This window comes from Hemitrygon akajei, chromosome 30 (assembly GCF_048418815.1).
Source record: "Hemitrygon akajei chromosome 30, sHemAka1.3, whole genome shotgun sequence".
Lineage (NCBI taxonomy): Eukaryota > Metazoa > Chordata > Chondrichthyes > Myliobatiformes > Dasyatidae > Hemitrygon > Hemitrygon akajei.
Window position 1 is genome coordinate 27,810,220 of NC_133153.1, and position 13,034 is coordinate 27,823,253.

The following is a 13,034-nucleotide window of genomic DNA, read 5'->3' on the forward strand; positions in this document are numbered from 1 at the left end:
GGCCATTCTCCTCTAACCTCTTTCATTAAACAGGCATTTTCACCCACACAAATGCAGCTCACTGAAAGTTATTTTTGTTTTTCACACCATTCTCTGTAAACTCCAGAGACTTGTGTGTGAAAATCCTAGGAGATCTGCAGTTTCTGTGATACTCAGACCACCCCTTCTGGTAACAAGAACCATTCCACGGTTAAAGACACTTGGATCCCATTTCTTCCTCATTCTGATGTTTGGTCTGAACAACAACTGAACCTCTTGGCCGTGTCTGCATGCTTTTATACATTGAGTTGCTGCCATATGACTGGCTGATTTGTATTAATGAAATATACGTGTACCTAAAAAAGTGGCCACTGTGTGTACATCAAAGGCAGAATGCCAAGGACCTCAAGTCTATTACTTAATTAAAATGATTATGGATCCTTCAGTTATACTCACCTGCCTAATTTTAATCTTGGCAGGCAGTCCGTCCATAGGGCAGAGCTTCATGTCAGACATTGAGAAGTAATAAAGAGCTGTGCGTCCATTTTTCTTGTGACCCAGGCCACACTGAAGGCCAGTTCCTGGCCCTTTCTCCTGAACCGGAGTTTCTTCATACTTGGCCATCATTTCAGGGAGACGAACATACAGCAGATCACAAGCAGATGGCCGGTACCTATACCAAGTGAAAGACACTAACTTAGATTCAGTGTAGATCCCCTGAAACTGACCCTGAAACTGACCCTGGAACACAACTGGAGAGAGAGGGAGATGAAGGAAGGAGAGAGAGAGAGAGAGAGAGAGAGAGAGATAAAGCAGAAGCAGTGTAACAGAAGAGTGATAAGAGTAAGTCAGCATAGAAACAGGTCCTTTGGCCCAACTTGTCCATGCTAACCATGCTGGCCACCAAGTTAGTTGTACTTGCCCACATTTGGACCTTATCTCTCCAAACCAGTCCCAATCATGTATAGTTGCAAGAAAATGTTTGTGAACCTTTTGCAATTACCTTATCTTCTGCATTAATTATCATAAAATGTGGTCTGATCTTCATCTACGTCACAGTAATAGACAAACACAATCTGTCTACACTAATAACACACAAACAGTTGTACTTCTCATCAAAACCGAATACACCATTTAAACAATCACATTTTAGGGTCGAAAAAGTATGTGAACCTCTGGGGTTATGCATTCTCCAAAAGCTGTTTGGAGTCAGGTGTTCCAATCAATGAATACTGAAAGAGAACCCTAATAGAACCCTAGGATAACAGCAAAAGATCTGTAGAAATATCTAGAACTTGCTAACTTCTCAGTTCACTGAGGAAACTATTGCTCTACAAAAAAAAAACAGTGCTGCATGTCTCAAGTTTGCAAAAGACCAACTGGATTTTCCGCAATGGTTCTGGGACAATGTTCTGTGGACCGAAGAAGACAAAAATTTAACTTTTTGGCAGAAGTGCACACTGCTATGTTTGGAGGAAAAAGGGCACTGTACACCAACACCCAAACCTCATCCCATCTGTGACGCACGGTGGAAGGAGTGTCATGGTTTGGGACCGCTTCGTTGCCTCAGGGCCTGGACAGCATGCAATCGTTGAGGGAACAATGAATTCAAAATTGTCTCCAGCTATTTTACAGGACAATGTCAGGGTAGCGGTCCATCACCTGAAGCTTAATAGAAATTGGATGATGCAACTATACAATAATCTGAAACACAAGAATAAATCAATAACAGAATGGTTTAAAAAGAAGGAATGGCCAAGTCAGAGCCTAGACCTTAACCAGATTGAGATGTTGTGGCATGACCTGAAGAGGGCTGTTCATGCAAGATATCCCAGATACTGATGAACTGAAACAGTTTTGTATGGAGGAATGGTCTAAAGTTCCTCCTCACCATTGAGCAAGTCTGACTGCAGCTATACAAAATGTTTGGTGGAGGTTATTGCTGCTAAAAGAGGTTCTACCAATTATTAAATACAAGGGTTCACATACTTTTTCCAGCCTGGACTGAGAATGAACAATGACATGAACAGTACAATCGTTTGTGTGCTATTAGCTTAGACAGATTGTGCTTGTCTATTATTGTGACTTAGATGAAGATCAGACCACATTTTATAAGTAATCAACGCGAAAACCAGGTAATTGCAAAAGGTTCACAAACCTTTTCTTGTAACTGTACTTATTTTCTGGCTAGGTATTTTTGAAAGTTGTTAATGCATCTTCCTCAATTACTTTTTCTGACAGCTCAGTCCATATATGAATCATCCTCTACATCCTTTATTATGCCATGAAGCCTTACCATTAACCAAGGGGTCCGCAGACCCAGGTTGGCAACTCCTGCTTCCTGCTCCACATGAAGAAATGTCCCTCTGGTCTCTTTCAAATCAATCACCTCTCACCTTAAACCTATGCCCTTTAGTGTCCCTTCCTTGAGAAAAAGACTATGTCAGATCAACAATGAAAAGGACACAGTACAAAAGAACATCTACTGTATGGAAAAGAGTAAACAGTTGATGTGTCAGACCGAGACCCATTATCAGGTCTTGAAAGGAAGGGGAGAAGTTTACTCATTTCCATAGATGTTGCCTGACTTGCTGAGTTCCTCCAGCATTTTGTGTGTGTTGCTTTGGATACCTAACATCTGGGGGCTTTCTCATGCTTCAGATAAATACCGTGGCCAGTCCAGAACTGAAATATTCTGACCTCTGGGATTATGAGGTTGTTCAACTCAAGAGGGAAAAGGAACAAAAAAAAATTCACATGCAATAAAAGTACTGCAAAGAGTTAACTGACACCCAGAGCAATTATAATTACCTTTAATCTGACTACTATCTAACAGTGTGAGGTTCCTATCAGCCAGTAAAGAAGATGTGAAGCTATTAACCACTTCAGCAGAAAGGAAATTTGGCAGCAAAGTCTTTAGATAAACTAGGCTGACATTACAAATGAGTTTTCCTGGGGGTTTAATGAAGCATTTATGGAGGGAAATCTGCTGCTCTTTCTTTATCTGTCCAAATGTGACTGCAGTCCCAAAGAAAATGGTTGACTCTAAAATGCCTCTGGAATAATTCCGGTCCGTTCACAAGCATTTAAGCTTGTGTATGAACTGTGAAAGTGCCAGTAGTGCTTATAGCCCAGGAATGAATAAAAAAAAATCCTACTGTATGCTTAATAGTTATTATATGAATTTAGTTATTGTATACTTTTGTTTTAGGAATTAATATTAATTCAGGGATCTTTAAAATCGAGGCTCCTCAGGGCCCTGACTTTGGTAAGGCACTATTAATACACCTCCAAACACAGACATGAAGGCTCATAAGAGGCACATACTTGATGATTGCTAAATTAAGCATGAGATTGATAAAATCATTGGATGAGTTCCAGGTAAGAATAGGCGGGAGATCTGCACTTCTGCAGTGCAGATAAATGAGAGGTAATCTAATTAAACATAAAGGATGATGAGGGAGTTTGTCAGGATAGATGCAATCATGGAGGTCTTGGCTGGAGGCCTCAAGTTAAGAAAGCCTGCACTTAAGAGATACACTGAGAGAAAGTTATTTCTTTGCTTGGAGTGCTGTGGATCTTTGAGATTCTCGACTCCGGAGACGTGTGGAGGCAATGTCGTCTTGTCTACTCTTTGAATGGAGATGATAGTGTCCAGAAGGTTTTTTTGGAAGTCAAGAATGAAGTGCTAACGTTCTAGCAGCCATTTTATTAGGTGCACATAACAAAGAAGTGGCAGCAGAGAAAAGCAAGCGAGAAGAAAGGAGAAATGATAAAGAAGAAGAAAATGAGAACAAAGAGTTCCCTCATGTTCCCCCTTTGTACTGCAAGCCCATTCAAGCTGGACCAATAAGAGTAAAGACAGCCTTTCTGACAGCAATGACAAAATACAAAATCAATCATACTACAATTTACAGAAAATCTATAAACAGATGATTATATAAACATACATGCAAGCATATAGAAAGTAAAAATGCAAGAAAATTAACCATTTAGACTCTAATCCTATATTGAGATGATAGATGGAGTTAACACTCACCTGGTCCCTTAATATCACCTCTCTGAACAAGAAGACACAGCAGCATCTCCACTTCCTAAAAAGATTGAGGCAAGCAAGGCTTCTGCCCGCACACCCCCCACCACCCACCTTAAGTGCGTTTTACAGGAGCACCATTGAGAGCAACCTGACTAGTCGCATCTCCACCAGGTATGAGAGCATTGGCCCACAAATCCCTACAGAGGATTGTGAGAGCAGCTGAGAGGATCACAGACATCTCCCTACCATCTATCGGGAACATTTATCTGGCGCACTGCATCCGCAGGGCTCTTAGTATTATTAAGGTTCCCACCTATCCATCCAGCATCATCTTTGACTTTCTACCATCAGGCAGGAGACTCCGATGCATAAAAACAAGAAAGTTCAGGATGAGAAACAGTTTCTTCCCCCAGGCTATTACACTTTTGAACTCCCGGCCGCATTGTATTTGAAATGTCACTGGTTAATCTGTTCTGTACCTTCCAATATATAAAATTAATGGCTATTTATTTGTGATTTATCTGTGGAATTTAACCATACTTTCACAAGTTAGCGTATATTGTGTGTGTTATGTGTACTACTGTGCTTTACGCCTTGGTTTGAAGAAACATTGTCTTGTATCTAAATGCATTATATGGTTATATAAATGTACAGTGCCTATAAGAAGCTTTCACCCCCCCCCGTAAGTTTTCATGTTTTATTGTTTTACAACATTGAATCACAGTGATTAATTTGGCGTTTTTTGACACTGATTAACAGAAGACTTGTCCGCATCAAAGTGAAAACATATCTCTACAAAGTGACCCAAATTAATTACAAATATACAGTAAAACACAAGATACTTGATTGTACAAGTATTCACCCCCCTTTAGTATGACACACCAAATGATCACTGGTGCAGCCAACTGGTTTTAGAAGTCACATAATTAGTTAAATGGAGATTTGTTGTTGGAGATCTGTGAACAGTCAAGGTGTTTCAACTGATTGTAGTGTTATGCCCGCAGCCCCCTCCTTTGTGAGAATCGCAAGATCACTATTGAGTTGGGTCAGGGGACCCAGGAAATGAGAGAGAGACGTGCAGAATGCCTTGTTCCCCGGCGATGTAAAGTCACGAGACATGGCCATTGTCTCTTGGAGACACATTTGTGGATTGAGATCCTATGCTATGTGAGAGCTTTCGGGCAAAGTGGGCTGGGTGAAGGGGAGAGATTGCATCATCCCCCCAACCTAATTGACATCTACGACCCTGCAAGTCAGGATAAAAGAGGGTCTGTAGGAACGGCCCCTCAGACGCACCAGAAGAAACGCTAGCGATCCCGTAATAGCGGGAAGCCATTTGAAGGAAGCCACGAGCGTTCAGTTCCATTGCCTGGGACTGGTGGCTGGTACCACGGAAAATGGCTTTGAACTAACAACGGGGAACCAACTCCCCCGACTCAACGGATTGACATAATAAAAGACCCGGGCAAGTTTAAAACAGTCTCTCTTAAACCCAAAGAGCTGCAGCTTGAATGACAGTGACTTTTATTTTTCCATCGGACAATACAGTATCCCCTAGACAATGATAGAGCTATTTCTTATTGATTATTATTATTATACCCACGCTTTTAGATTGAGTATTGACAACGTATATTATCTGAATGTTTGTATTAATCTTATCTTTGTGCCCCTTTATTAATAAAGACTTTTAAAAATAGTACCATCAGACTTCAACGGACCGCTCTATCTTTGCTGGTAAGTGACCCAGTTACGGGGTACGTAACAGTAGTAAAAATACACCTGTATCTGGAAGGTCCAACTACTGGTAAGCCAGTATCCTGGCAAAAACTACACCATGAAGATAAAAGAACACTCCAAGCAACTCCGTGAAAAGGTTATTGAAAAGCGCAAGTCAGAAGATGGATACAAGAAAATTTCCAAGTCACTGAATATCCCCTGGAGTACAGGCAGTCCCCGGGTTACGAACAAGTTCCGTTCCTGAGTCCGTCTTTAAGTTGGATTTGTACATAAGTTGGAACAAGTACATCAGGTATTATTTAGCATCAGTTAGTCAGACATTTATCTTAGTATATAGTATATATTGTACCTTTCTATGCATATAAAACTCTTAAGAAACATATGTATTCCAATAATTAAAACAATGCGTTGCTTAGTAGCTATTGTAGCTTTCATCGGGGCAGGGTCTTTCACATGCTTCATTACTCTCACTTTATCCTTTATCCTTTAAATTTGTTCAAATCATTGACCGACTGTAGCCTAACACTTCTCCAATGACCGATGATGTTTCACCTGTTTCCAAACGCTTTATTATTTCCACTTTATTTTCAATCGTGATTGCTTCCCATCAACGGAACAGAAACACTGTGGGTGGCAGGTGTCAAGCTCTGCGGGTCCTAAGGACCACCGCAATGAATTCCCCGGGTCCTAAAGTCCACTGCACTGAATTAAGGTTAAGTGGGACAAGTGGGGGCTGTGCTGGGTTTGGGTATTTAATCCTCCACAATATTCTGCATGGGAATTTAAACTGGAGCTGGCAGTGTTTTTTATGAGGTCAAGTTGCGAGCTTGACATCAACCCGGCACGGATGGAGAGCGTGCTAGGGAGCGATCTGTCACTAGATCGAACTCAGGAACCTCCATTCTCGAGCCCAGTGCTGATCTCACTGCGCCACCAGCTGACCGGAAAAAGGGGTGGGGGGCAGGGTCAGGGTGAATCTTGCTAAGAAAAATTTAAGCCAAATACAAAGTTACACACTCAACACAGTGTCAACGGCAACAACTTAAAATGGCAGACAGCGTCGCGATCCGACTTAAAATGATGGGCGGCGTTCTCCTTCCTCGGTTCGTAAGTACGAGTTGTTCGTAAGTTGGACGTTCGTAACTCGGGGACTACCTGTACAGTTAAGTCAATCAAGAAATGGAAAGAATATGGCACAGCTGTAAATCTGCCTAAAGCAGGCTGTCCTCAAAAACTGAGTGACTGTGCAAGAAGGGGGATAATGAGGATGGCTACCAAGAGACCTATGACAGCCCTGGAGGAGTTACAAACTTCAGTGGCTGAGATGGGAGAGACTGTGCATACAACTGTTGCCCGGGTGCTTCACCAGTCACAGCTTTATAGGAGAGTGGCAAAGAGAAAGCCACTATTGGGGGAAAAAAACACACACATGAAATCTCAGCTAGAGTTTACCAGAAGGCATGTGGGAGTCTCTGAGGTCAGCTGGAAGAAGATTTTATGGTCTGATGAAACCAAATTTGAGCTTTCTGGCCATCAGACTAAATGCTAGGTTTGGCACAAGACAAACACTGCACATCATCATAAACACACTAGTCCTAACGTGAAGGATGGTGGTGGCTGCATCATGCTGTGGGGATGCTTCACTGCAGCAGGCTCTGAAAGGCTTGTGGAGGTAGAAGACAAAATGAATGCAGCAAAATACAGGGAAATCCTAGAGGAAAACCTGATGCAGTCTGCAAGAGAACAGTGACTTGGGAGAAGATGTGTTTTCCAGCAAGACAATGACCCCAAACATAAAGCCAAAGCTTCACAGGAATGGCTTAAATACAACAAAGTTAATGTCCTAGAGTGGCCAAGTCAGAGTCCAGACCTCAATCTAATTGAGAATTTGTGGTTGGACTTGAAAAGGGCTGTTCACTCACGATCCCCATGTAATCTGACAGAGCTTGAGCAGTTTTGTAAAGAAGAAATTGTAGTGTCCAGATGTGCAAAGCTGATAGAGACCTATCCACACAGACTCAAGGCTGTAATTGCTCCCAAAGGTGCATCTACTAAATACTGACTGGTTGGGTGTGAATATTTCTGCAATAAATTATTTTGTTTTATATTGGTAATTAATATATTTGTAGAGATTTGTTTTTACTTTGACGTGAAAGAGTCTTTTCCTGTTGCTCACTGTCAAAAAAACCCAAATTAAATCCACTCTGATTTAATGTTGTACATCAACAAAGCATGAAAACTTCCAAGCCGGGTGGGGGGCAGGGGTAAATGCTTTTTATAGGCACTATAGACAGTTAAATGACAATAAACTTGATGGCTTGTTACTGATCAGCAATGAATGGCAGTGCAATCTCAAGAGACTGTGTAAGTCTATTCCTAATAATGATGTAATATTATTAATGGAAAGCTACTACTTTAAAACAGGGTCCTCAACCTGGGATCCATGGACCGATTTCTTAATGGTATTGGTCCATGGCATTAAAAAACAAGGTTGGGAACCCCTGCCTTAATGACAATGTGTTCTATCTAGTTAACTGGGGAAATCAGAAACACTTTCAACTTACCGAGGTTCCTTTTGCAGCATATCCGTCACAAGGCCTTTAAACTCAGCACTATAGTTATTGGTGATGGGAGCAAACTGTCCTTTCATGATCTTATTTACCACTGCTGGTAGATTAGTTCCTGCAAGAAAGAGAACAGAACAATTATGCTGCATATTATGCCATTAACTGAGATAAATGACTTATTAAGCTGCTCTTGGTGGGTTGTTTCAGTGATAAATGTTAGCGAAGACAGAGTGGGAACTTCCCACGTTCCTCAAATAGCACCAGGGGATCTTTAAAGTCTAACTGAACAGGTAAATCTTGGTTTGACAGCTCTTCCAAAGTACACCTACTCCGAGCAAACCCAGTGTGAGTCAAACAAGTACCTGAACTAGGGTTTAAACCTATGCTCTGTCTCGGAAATGTCAACACAGGGCGTCACGTGATGACGTAGGATCGAGACGTGGAAATCCAGCTCTCCCGCAAAAACTAGTAAAATAAAGTTTAAGTGAAGAAGAGTTAATAAATACTTTCTAAAAACTACTTATAAACAACTCAGGACTATCTTTAGATATGTCTCCTAAACAGAAACAGAAGAGAACTTATTACTTTGAAGACAGCGCAAGTTGGCAAAGGAAGAGGCCCGACCATTATGACGGAGCCTCGTACTCAAGTTGGATCTCTTCCCGGCGACGTACATGTCGCCTCCGATGATGCAGGACAGGAAACTGCGGCAGCATCAACGGTCTCTATGAAGAAACAGTAGGAACTGCACGTGCATGAAGAAACGGGTATGTGCAAACAGGTGCAAACAAAACTACAAGTTCCAGCTGCGACTGAAAGTGAAATTGAACCGGAAGTAGAATCAGACTCTCTGGAAAACACAGATGAGGAAATAGATGAAGGAGAAGAAGAACAGGAAGAAATTAAAGGTGGAAGACTTTCTGGAGACATAAGAAAATCCCTGATACAAATAATGCATGAATTAAAAGCATTAAATATAATAAAAACAGATATTAAAAATATGAAGATTACACTTGATAAGGTGGTGGAAAAACAAAAGAAAACGGATAAGAAAGTTTAAAAAGTTGGAAGAAAAAACGGGAGACACCACGGAAAGAGTGGACAAGATGGAAGATAATATCCTTGCCTGGACATCAGAAAGAAAACGGTTGTTGGAAAAAGTAGATGTGCTTGAAAATTTTAGCAGACGAAACAATATTAAGATTGTTGGTCTTAAAGAAGGTATAGAGGGAGAAGATCCAGTAAAATTCTTTCAAAAATGGATCTCGGAAATCTTGGAAATGGAAGAGGGAAGTCAGTTAATTGAAATTGAAAGGGCTCATAGAGCTTTAAGACCAAAGCCCCAACAAGATCAAAATCCACGATCAATCTTGGAAAAAATGCTTAAGATATCAAGATAAAGAAAAGATCTTGAAGGCAGCTGCTCAAGGTGCCAGAAAGAGAAATGGGCCATTGATGATAGAAGGGAAAAGAGTTCTTTTCTATCCTGATATAAGTTATGACCTTTTGAAGAGGAGGAAGGAATTTAACCCAGTGAAAAAAAATCTTATGGGAAAAGGGTTATAAATTTATTCTGAGCTACCTGGAAACACTGATAATCTTTTTGGATGACTAAGAAAAAAGATTTTTTACTGATCATCGGAAAACGGAGGAGTTTGTACAAGAACTTCCTAATATTCGCGAGACGCGGTAAAGAATTATGGAAGTGAAATGGATTAAAGATGAAGACTGAGATAGGGATCGAATTTGATGTATATTTAAGAGTAGACAAATATACAAATATACTTTAAGTATATGATAGAAGGGGAGAAAGATAAAAAAAATTGAGGAATATTAATTGGGAGTAGAGATATTAATTTTTTTTCTTCACTTATATATATCTTTTTTTGTTACGGGGAGCTGGAGGAGCTTCTGATCGATTGCTGCGGGATTCACGTGTGTAATCATGGCAATTGCCATGACCCGTAAAACGGAGGGGGGTAATGTTATGTTTCTATTCATTCACAACATTAGTAGGGGATATTTTGTTATCTTTTTCTTTACTATCTATCGTTCTTCTATTTTTCTTCTTTTGCCTGGATGACTGGGGGGCAGACACATAGCAACATGGAGAATTTTAAAGAGATTCCCCAAGGTATTGTGAAATGACTAGTTTACTCAATTTTTTAAATTTTAATGTTAATGGGCTTAATGGACTGGTGAAAAGAAAAAGAGTTTTAACATATATTAAGAAAATGAAAGTAGATATAGCTTTTTTGCAGGAAACACATTTAACAGTGATAGAACATCAGAAATTAAAGAGAGATTGGGTTGGATGTGTTATTGCAGCTTCATTTAATTCAAAGGCGAGGGGAGTTGCAATTTTGGTTAATAAAACCTTACCAATTAAAATACAAAATGTACTAATTGATTCTGCGGGGAGATATGTGATTATACATTGTCAAATCTTTTTGGAATTATGGACTCTTATGAATATTTATGCACCAAATGAAAATGATGCAAAATTCATACAAGAAGCTTTTTTGAATTTGGCTGACACACACGATAAAATATTAATAGGTGGAGACTTTAACTTTTGTCTAGACCCAGTTCTAGATAGGTCAACTAAGGTTGTTACAAAATCGAAAGTAATAAAGCTAACTTTATCATTGATGAAAGACTTAAATTTGATTGATATATGGAGAAGAATTAATCCAAGAGAAAGAGATTATTCATTTTATTCAAATAGACATAAAACTTATTCAAGGATTGATTTTTTTCCTATTATCAATGAATATTCAGGATAGAGTGAAAAGTGTGGAATATAAAGCGAGAATACTGTCAGATCATTCCCCCTTGATAATGACAATGATAATGATGGATAAGGATTCTTGCTTGGCAGTTGAAAACAGAACAGGCTTCCAAAAGAATAAATGCAATTAGAACAAGTGCAAATAAAATTACTTATCAACCTTTAGAAATTAATGAAACCTTTAAAATTTTTTATTCCAAATTATATCAATCAGAATCACAAAATGAGGTTGCTGAGATAGAAATTTTTTTATCACAAATAACTCTTCCAAAATTGAATTTGGAAGAACAGAAAGGATTAGATATGCCCTTTACATTAAAAGAGGTTGAAGAAGCTCTAGGATCACTCCAGAGTAATAAATCTCCAGGAGAAGACGGTTTTCCACCTGAATTTCATAAAAAATTTAAAGATTTCTTAATCCCTCCCTTTATGGAGTTAATATATCAAGCAGAAAGAACACATAAACTTCCACAATCTTTTTCTACAGCAATCTTAATAGTATTGCCAAAAAAAGATAGAGATCCTTTAAAACCAACATCATATAGGCCTATCTCTTTGTTGAATACGGATTATAAAATAATAGCAAAAATTTTATCTAATAGATTATCTAAATATTTACCAAAATTAATACATATGGATCAAACAGGCTTTATTAAAAATAGACAATCGGTGGATAATGTAACTTGGTTACTTAGCATAATTCATTTGGCACAAAAGAAGGAGGAAATGAGTGTGGCAGTTGCTTTGGATGCAGAAAAGGCATTTGATAGATTGGAATGGGACTTTTTATTTAAGGTATTGGAAAGATATGGGTTAGGAAAATCTTTTATAAACTGGATTAAAACCTTAAATACTAGTCCCAAAGCTTAAAGTAGTGACAAATGGTCAAATTTCAACATCATTCCACTTAACAAGGTCAACTGGACAAGGCTGTCCATTATCACCTGCCCTATTTGTATTGACGATAGAACCATTAGCTGAATTAATTAGAACCGATTCAGATATTATGGGCTTCAGAGTTAACCAGGAGGAATATAAGATTAACTTACTTGCTGATGATGTTCTGATTTATCTAACAAACCCATCGCATTCGTTGCATAAACTATCTTTTAGATTGGAAGAATATGGGAAAATATCAGGGTATAAAGTAAACTGAGATAAAAGTGAAATTTTACCCCTTACTAAAGGAGATTATAGTCAATGTTGATTAGTAACTCAATTTAGATGGCTGATAAATGGTATGAAATATTTAGGTGTAAGAGTCGATAACGATATAAAGAATTTATATAAATTAAATTATTTGCCATTATTGAAAAAAATTCAAGAGGATCTTGATAAATGGATGATGTTACCAATAACATTAGTAGGTAGAGTTAATGCTGTAAAAATGAATATATTTCCTAGATTACAATATTTATTCCAAACATTACCAATACAACTGCCACAGAAGTTTTTTCAAGAGTTGAATAAATGTGTGAGGAAGTTTCTTTGGAAAGGTAAGATGTCAAGAATATTGCTGGAAAAATTGACATGTAAGTTTGACCTAGGAGGGTTACAACTCCCGAATTTTAAGAATTATTATAAAGCAAATCAACTTAGATTTATTGCATTTTTTTTTTGATGAAGATAAACCGGCATGGATTAGAATAGGGTTAGATAAGAGAAAATATACCAGAAGATTTTATATACAAATGGGAATCCAAATGGATATGGGAAAAGAAAGAATCTCTTATATTAAAACATTTGATTGATTTATGAAATAAGATAAATGTTGATGATGAGATAAAGAAATCTTTATTAGCAAAGAGAACCCTAATTCAAAATAGACTCATTCCTTTTACAATGGCTAACCAACTTTTATATAACTGGTTTCAAAAAGGGATTAGATATATAGGTGACTGTTTTGTAGGAGGTATATTGATGT

General features: G+C 38.6%; 1 protein-coding gene across 9 annotated transcripts in view; it reads right to left on the reverse strand.

The window, feature by feature from the left end:
- The window catches only part of LOC140718907 (serine/threonine-protein kinase Nek8-like), a 168,264-nt gene that overhangs the window by 126,965 nt on the left and 28,265 nt on the right, over nt 1–13,034 (reverse strand). For all 9 annotated transcript variants that reach the window (XM_073033197.1, XM_073033198.1, XM_073033193.1 and 6 more), the window contains 2 exons: nt 8,317–8,434; nt 436–652 (listed from right to left, as the gene is read on the reverse strand). In XM_073033197.1, the coding sequence (XP_072889298.1) occupies nt 436–652; nt 8,317–8,434 (335 nt within the window). The remainder of the gene's footprint in view (nt 1–435; nt 653–8,316; nt 8,435–13,034) is intronic.